General features: G+C 59.0%; 1 protein-coding gene across 5 annotated transcripts; it reads left to right on the top strand.

The window, feature by feature from the left end:
- The first annotated feature begins 438 nt into the window (after window positions 1–438).
- S100A16 (S100 calcium binding protein A16) lies at window positions 439–6,784 on the top strand. Of its 5 annotated transcripts, none has more exons than XM_058309674.2 (3): window positions 439–606; window positions 5,522–5,696; window positions 5,974–6,784. In XM_058309674.2, the coding sequence occupies exons 2-3, from the start codon at window positions 5,544–5,546 to the stop codon at window positions 6,130–6,132; spliced, it is 312 nt and encodes a 103-aa protein (XP_058165657.1). In that variant the 5' UTR covers window positions 439–606; window positions 5,522–5,543; the 3' UTR covers window positions 6,133–6,784. The 5 variants fall into 5 exon arrangements, with proteins under 5 accessions (XP_058165657.1, XP_058165653.1, XP_058165656.1 ...); XM_058309670.1 differs by lacking the exon at window positions 439–606 and adding an exon at window positions 730–761; XM_058309673.2 differs by lacking the exon at window positions 439–606 and adding an exon at window positions 4,738–4,833.
- Window positions 6,785–8,006: the final 1,222 nt, after the last annotated feature.

Genomic DNA, 8,006 nt, shown 5'->3' with positions numbered 1-8,006 from the left:
TATTTTGCAGAACATGTCCGAGGGCGGGGGTGGTTCTAGAAGAGTCCTCTGCTGCACATGGGGGGGTCCCAGGGAAGGTCTCAGGACGGCTCTTGATGGACTGAGCTGCGTGCGCTTCTGACTTGAGCCCACAGAAATCAGGGGTTACATCTGCAAGTCCAACACCAAGGAAGTATCTGGGGCCATCCTGGCCATCCAGGAGGGCTAACTGAGCTTGTCTATTGGGGGCCCCCGAAACTGGACCCCCAGTGATCCAGGTGCGAAGGGCTGGCCACAGTCTCTTTCTCTGCTCAGACCCTGGGGGGGATGTTGGGAGGGTGGGGTGGGGGGAAGTGTCAGCTTCCACCACTCCCTCTGGGGTGGCGGTGGAGGGTGTTTAAAAAGGTGTGTATCCCTTTAACAAGGGCCCAACCCGAGGGCCAAGTCTGAGGGAGCTCAGTCACTTTCTCCCCACGAGCCAGCTCTGCCAGGCGGGCCGGGAGGGAGTGGGACAGATCCTGGGAGTGCAGTGGGGAGGAGCCCCAGCTGGGCGAGCGGCAGCTGCCTGGCAGTGCCAGAACCCAGGCCCCAGAGCCCTGCGGGACAGGAGGTGGACTGAGGAGGCAGGTGAGTGCCCCAGTCCTGGCCTGGGACGGCGGGCCTGCCGGAGAGGCCCAGCAGGCTTGGGGGGCCAGGAGGAGGGGCGCTGGGGCCGGGCTGGGGAAAGGGGCCCGCGGGAGGCAGAGCAGGAAGATTTGGATAATAATGAACTTTCCTGAGAGGTCAGTTTGGGAGGGGGGAGCCCTGCTGGGGTTGGGGCCTGAGGGAGTCTTAGGAGGAGGGGTTGAGGTGGGGAGACCCCTCCCCAGCCCCGCAGCGCACTGGGCTCCGATCCAGGGGCTAGGCCACCGGCAGAGCGGTTGGGAGGTTTGCCTGTAGCTGCTCCTATCCTTCCTCACAGGAAAAAGGGCAAAGTTTGCAGATGGGGCTGTGGGGCGGCCAGACTCCAGGAGCAGGCCTCAGCGGGCTCTGGGAGCTGTGATGGGCCCGGGAGGAGCCAGGGAGCCGGGCAGAGGCTGAGGTGGCTTTTCCCGGGACCCCGAAGAAGGCCCCGTTGCACTCTGGGAATGGTTCCTTGGGAGGGACGACGGGACCTGGAAGCCACCTGGGTGAGGCCCTGGGGGAGCCTGGGAGCTCGGGGAGCCAGGGGGCCGAACCTCAGCAGCTTCTCCACCTCAGGACCCAGGCAGGTCCTGGCTTGACTTGCTTTGCTTGGCAGAGCCACCCACTTTAGAGCAGCACCCTTGCCCGGCCCTGGCGGGGTGGAGGGTGAGTGCAGGGGTGCTGGGAGAGGGGGCACTGGAGGTACTGGTTCCCCACCAGCTGGAGAAGCCGTGTCTGGGTGCTGGTGAGGCTGGGGTCGCCCGGCACGTGCCTGAGTGCTCGTGCACCCACACCGAACTCCTCCAATGCTCTTTTCTGGAAGAAAGGTCAGAGGAGCCGGTTTCTCCCAAAGCAGAAGGGAATGAAGAGCCGATGAGTTACCTAAGAAGAGAGGATAAGGAACGGCAGAGTTCCTTGTTCTCTCGGGTGTGTATGTGTGAATTGGGGGCATTGCTGGGTCCCCTGAGAGTGGGAAGGGGGGAGGCAGTGGCACAGGTGTAAGAGATTGAGAATTTAACCTCATGGAACTGGGAAAGGAGCATGAGAAGAGGGAGCAGAGAATGGGGCTTTGAAGATGGAGAAATTTGTTTGAAACAGTCTTGCAAATACGGGTAAGGCATCACAGCGCAGTTTAGATGGCTCCGTCCCTGTACATTGAAGGAAGGTGCAGTGAGCGAACAAATTAACAAGCAAAGGAATGAGCGAGAGAAGGCATACCTAAGTGAAATGAATGAGTGAACAAACGAGTCAATGAATGGATGAGTAAGTAAATGGACGGTGAGCAAAACGGACTGTGAGCAAACGGTGAGGGAATGAGTGAACGAATGCCAGGCAACTGGAAGGGATAAAGAGAGTGCAAACTTTAGGGTCAGGTGAGAACTGGCGAGAACAGTGACTAGGGGGGCTGGGAGTCCGGGGACCTGTCCCAACTCTTAAGAAAGATTTAAGACTCGAAAACTGTGCATGGAGGTGGGAAGAGAAGGTGAACTGTGGAGGGTGTCGTGGACATTCGGGGTTGCAGGGGACTGGGGAGTTGAAGGGGTGGGGGTGGGAGGGCGGGGCTGGAGTGGCTGCGCTCCAGGGGGATGGAGTCTGGGCAATTTGGGCTTTTAGAGAAGTCAGCAAGCTGGGGTGAGGTAGGCAGGGTGGGGGTGAGAGCCTTCGGGTTGCTCAATGATGAATCAGCCAAGGAGACAATGAGAGCATTGTGGGGAGGGGGCTGGGGGGCCCAGGTGAGACAGCGCTTTGGAGGACATAATGTGCCCTGATTCCCAGTTTTTTGGAAGACCCCAGCCCATATTGTCTATCTCCTGCCTCCCAACTCTCAGGCCAGGATCTACCCTTGGGAAAGTCAATGCAGGTCCCGTCTGCTGCCCTACCCTTCCTGGCAATGGGCTGAGGGGGCTGCACGCCCCCACCTCATGCCTGGGGTCCCTCCAGCCTGGGTGGCGGGAGGATGGAGCAGGCAGGAGGGCAGACGGCTATGGGACTGGTGGGGTGGCAGAGCCTACTTCTTGGCCCCCAGGGGAGGGAGGGAGCAAGAGGGTAATAACACTTGACTGTCCAATTTTTACACTCTTCCTTTAGAAAAGTTTCAGGAAAGAACTTGTCTAGATGGTTATCTCCTGCATGGTCCATTTTACAAGAAGTGGGGTGGAGCGGTGAGTTTCCTGGGAAGAGGGCCTGGGAACTGAAGCCCAGAGACGCTGAGCTGCCTCTCTGGGATCACCCAGCACACCTGACTGCGAGTGGCTGGGTGGTCTTTTGGGTGTGTCTTGCCTGCTGGGCTGCTGCCAGAGGCCAGGTGAGGGGAGAGTACTGAGGAAAGGCAGAAGACTCTCAGAGAATTGACTGCCCAGAGGAGGGGGATGAAGAAGGCAGTGGGGGTGGGGAGAGGCACATAGCCCATCCAGAAGCCCCAGGAACACTGGTCAGAGCCTGGGCCACCCCACATCCAAAGGCAGCAGAGCAGGCCGGTCAGGGGCTGACAAATATTTCTCCTCCTCACTTGTGCATGAGTGTTGGTGTATATGTCTTACAAAGATACAAATATTGAGCCACACAGTTACACCCTTAACAAATGACCAGGGTGGAAAAGAAGATGCTTTCTTGCAGTCACAGCTCCATACTTCATCCTTCCGGCCAGGCCAGTGGTCAGCTGGGCAAGGCCAGGGAAGGAGCGGGCAGGATTCCCAGCTGGAGCTGGGCGCTGCCCAGCCTGACCACCCCGGCCGCCTGCCCTCCTGCTTCCTGGCTTAGTCCCTCTATTAGTAGAACGCTCTGGGTTCTGGGCTTCTTCTTTGTTTATATCACATAAAAGAATTTAGAGACACGTCATAGGGTAGGCAAGGGAGTAAAATTTTATTAGGAAACAGGAAAAGAAACAGCACACAATCTGAGGCATAGATTGCGGGCATGCTGCAGAGCAAGATGTGCACATGGGGCTCCAGGTTGGGCCGTTTTTTTAAGATTCGTTTTATTTATTCTCCCCCCACCCCCGTTGTTTGCACTCACTGTCTGCTCTCTGTGTCTGTTCCTTGTGTGCTCATCTTCTTTTTAGGAGGCATTAGGATCTGAACCCAGGACCTCCCATGTGGGAGGCAGGCACCCAACCGTGCGAGCCACATTGGCTCCCTAGGCCTTTTTGTAAGACCTTCTCTCCTCACCCCTCCTAATGTTGGGGAGGGCCCCGGCTGTTTGCTCTTCTGATTGGTTGCCCCGCCTGTGAGCTCTCAGGGGGCCAATGAGGAGGCCCTTTGTTTGGAGGCTTCCCCTTGACCCTGGAAAGAGTTCCAAACAGACCTGGCGGCCAGGGCCTCAGCGAGGTTGTCCTTAGTAGCAGGCTTCCCCTCAGGGGCTTTCCAGGCGGGCTCTGGCAGCCTGTCCCAGTCTCCTTCCTCCGTTCCCTGTGCTAACCTGCCCCACCTCTGGGTCTCTTCCTTCAGAAGAAGCTTCAGGAGAGCACAGACCCTCACCGGCTCAGAAGAGCAGTCAGGGCTCTCGGATGCCTGGAGACGTAGCGTTTCTAGAACATCTACCTTGAGTGAGGCACTGTGGGCTAGCCATGGAGGTCGGCGTGAAAAGCAGGGAGACGGTCTAGCCAGGATTTAAAAAAAAAAGGCCCCAAATTTCAGATCTCGCCGATAGTCTGTGAGTCCTGCCGTTTGGCTGAGCGAATGCAGCGTCTGTGTGTAAGAACCACTCTCCTGGCTTCCAGGAATGTCTGGGGGAAAGAGCCGGGAGGAGACTGTGGCCACAGTTCTGGGGCCCTGGAACCGTGGGGCCCAGCAGTGAAGGCGTGTCTGTGGGAGTCAGAGGGGCGAGGTGCTGAGGCCGGGCTCTGGCAGGCTCCGGGCAGGGGGCATGCTTTGGGCAGGACCTGAGTGGTGGGCAGGCCCCAGGCAAGGTGGAGGGGGCGGGGAAGGGCACGGGAGGGGGCTAGGAAGCAGGTGGCAGGGGCGGGGAGGGAGGCCCCGACCGGACCGCGGCCTGCCTTTGCTGTGTCCACCACTCTGGCCAGGACCCGCCTGGCGAAGGCAGCTGGAGCTCATTCCCGGGCTTGGGGGCGGGAGGGGAGTCTGATTTGCCCGGGTTGACTTGGGGGGGCTCTGGGCATGGGCGGCGACTCACAGAGTAGATCCGCCTGCTCCATCATATCCTGTTATTCAGAAGGCTGTATCCGCTGGGACTGTGAGTGCCTTTTGTCCTGGGGTGTGGGGGAGACGCGTGTGGCCTCTGGCAGGCTGCCGCTGTGCCCAGAGTTCATCTCCAGCGAGGGCAGAGCAGGGCCTGGCTCTTCCTTAGGTGACTGGGTAGGGGCGGGGTCCTTTCTGTGTACATATTTGGGGTGGTGAGTGGGGAGAGCGTAGTGGGGTATGGCTGGGGCTTGCGCAGAGTCTAACTCGATCGATCAGGACCTTGCCCTTGCCCAGGGAGGGGCAGCCACGGCCGGAGACCCCGGGCTCCTTGCTCTGGAGTCTGGCTGAAGGGGTTGGGAGGACCTAGGTCCCAGCCTCTGGCCTCGTTGCAAGGACTCTCCTCTTCCCAGGGGAGCCTCCTGCTCTCACTGGGGCTCTGAGTTGCTGTCAGCCCAGCACCTGGGGCTGGGGCAGGGCCTGGAGAACCTGCAGAGGCAGTCGAGCTGGGAGCAGCTGGCTGAGCGGAGCCACATAGTTCTCATTCCAGCACCCACCCCCACCCCGGCCTTGTCCCTGTCTCCTTTCCCCTGCATCCTCCGGAGGACAGACCGATCCAGGGGCCGGGTGCCCAGGGAGCCCGTGCCCGCCATGGCGGTGCAGGAGGGGGACAAGGACAGGGGCTCGGGGAGGAGGTTTGGCTGGTGGGGTCTCTTCTCACCCCCCACCCCCCACGTTGCCAGGCCGCGAGGGGAGGCGGGTGAGATGGCGGACAGCTACACGGAGCTGGAGAAGGCGGTCGTGGTCCTAGTGGACAACTTCTACAAATACGTGAATAAGCACAGCCTGGTCAAGAATAAAATCAGCAAGAGCAGTTTCCGCAAGATGCTCCAGAAGGAGCTCAACCACATGCTGACGGTAAGCCCCCACCCCCTCTGGAGGCCTCTGCCTCCCCCACCCCGCTCCAGACTCCTCTGTTCTCTCAGGGTGCCCTCCCCACCACGGCCTCTGTCCTCTTAGGGTCCCCCCCGGCCCAGGGCCTCCCCTCTCCCCCTGCAGGTCTGAGCCAGCGAGGGCTCTGCCCGCATCTCCCAAGGGCGGTGGCTGCCCAGGCCAGACCCTTAAAGGGTCTGGGGCTCTGTGGGGGCTGCCGCCCCCGGGGTGGCTGACCCCCCCACCCCTGGCTCCTCCCCAGGACACGGGGAACCGTAAGGCCGCCGACAAGCTCATCCGGGACCTGGACGCCAACCACGACGGGTGCATCAGCTTCGACGAGTACTGGACCTTGATAGGCGGCATCACCAGCCCCATGGCCAACCTCATCCGCCAGCAGGAGCAGCAAAGCGCCAGCTAGAGGCGCCTCCCGCCGCCCTCCAAGGCGCTGGCCCCCAGGCCCGGCCCGGCGCCTTCCCCAGGCTCCCCCCTCGGCTGCTTCAACCTCTCCCGGCTTCTCCTTTCAGATCGTCCCAGCTTCTCCCTCCAGACTTTCCCTTGGGCCTTGTAGAACAGGGGGCGAGGTCGGGGTCCCTCTGTGAATGTCTCACCCTGGGGGGGCCTCCCTGGGTGTTTTGGTCCTTGGAGCTAGCAGGCTCTAGGTGGGGGGGCTCTTTGAGATCTCAATGCTGTTGAGAGACCCCAGGAGTTTCCTCTCTTTTTTGGTCCACCTACCCTTCCAATGTCTGAAGATCCTGCCAGATTCCCGTCTGCTTCTGGAGTGTGCTGACCTCAGAGGGCAGCTGGCTGCTAGAGGGCTTGTTGCTCCTGGAAGCAGCAGCAGAGACCTCCCGCCCTTCCCTTAGCTCTTCTGCTGAGTAGAGAAGCACGTCCAGGCATCCCCTCCCCAGCAGCCTCTGCGTCCGGGAACGAGCAGTGCAGGGCTGGGCCTCCTCCCTCCTGCTTAGCCACTAACACAATGGCAATAAAGGCTGGATTTGGAGATTGTATCCCCCTCACGCAGTTCCATTATGATGCTCATTAAAACTTCCCCACTCCTTGGGACCACATTATGCCTTGGTCCTCTTTGTCCTGGCCCCAAAACAAGGGGGAATCTCACAGAGAAATCCCAAAGATCGAGCAAGAAAGAAGCCAGAAACCTTGGGTCCCAGCAGATGCTGTCAGCCCTGGGCCAGCGTTTCCTTCCCCCTCTCCTCCACAGAGGGCCAAAGGTCTCCAGAGCCCAGACTCAGTTTTTATTTTCTAAATGACACATACATCTCATTTAGTCTTCACTGCAGTTCCCTGAGACAGTCACCTTGAGCCATGAGTAGCTCTGAGGCCCTGATTCCTCATCAATAGATTATTCCAATACTCAGGGAAGTTTGTGGTAAGGGAACGTAGGGGTGCCGGGAAGGACGGATGTGGGAGCCCTGAGTTGTGATTGGGAGTTGGAAGGGGAACCACAGCTGTGCTGCTGGTAGGGACAATGCCAGGTTTCCCGCTTCTCCCCTGCTCTTGCACTGAGGCAACCCTGCCTGTCTGAAGGACAGGTGGCATGTGCCCCCGTGGGCAGGCAGAGGACAGGGCAGGAAGTCCAGCCAGCAGAGCTCTGATCAGGGGTTTTCAAGCTGGGGCAGTGTGCCCCAGGTTCAAGATTTCCAAGAGATGCACAGGCTGGGGCAGAACCAAGCCTGGCTCTTCCTTAGGTAATGGGGTGGGGGTGGGGTCCAGGGAGTTTTACTGGAATCCATGTACAGACCCTCTATCTTCTAAAATGGATCTGTCTCAGGCCTGCAGATAAGGTATCACACGACCTCTCCTTTCCAATAACGCTTCCCCAGTTAAAAATGAAAGGCATACCCTTTACTTGTCTCTATTATTCCTTATGTCGCCTTGACCGAATGGAAAAGAAGAACCGACTGGCACATCTTTCTCTCTATTTTCAATGGATGTAGGAGGGCATCAGATCACCCGTGGTGGATGATTGACTCATGCACCCCATGTTCTTGGTCTTGGTCAGCATTCTGGGGGGGGGGTGTGAATCCATTGCAAAAAAAGATCTCTTCAAGAAGTTACTCCAGTTCAGGTGTGGCCCACCTGGATCAGGCTGGGCTGTAATCTGGATGACTGGGGTCCACTATAGACAGTGAAGTGAGACGAGGGAGAAGCCAGAGTTGCAGCAAAAAGCTGCTGCCATGTGACAGAAAAGACAAGGAACCCCCAAATTGCTTACATGCCAGAATATACTGACTCTGGGAGGAAGCAAGCATTCTAGCCTTTGGAACCGTGAGC

The sequence above is a fragment of the Dasypus novemcinctus genome, chromosome 13 (assembly GCF_030445035.2).
Source record: "Dasypus novemcinctus isolate mDasNov1 chromosome 13, mDasNov1.1.hap2, whole genome shotgun sequence".
NCBI classification, from domain to species: Eukaryota; Metazoa; Chordata; class Mammalia; order Cingulata; family Dasypodidae; genus Dasypus; species Dasypus novemcinctus.
This window is presented reverse-complemented; position numbering and strand designations above follow the sequence as displayed.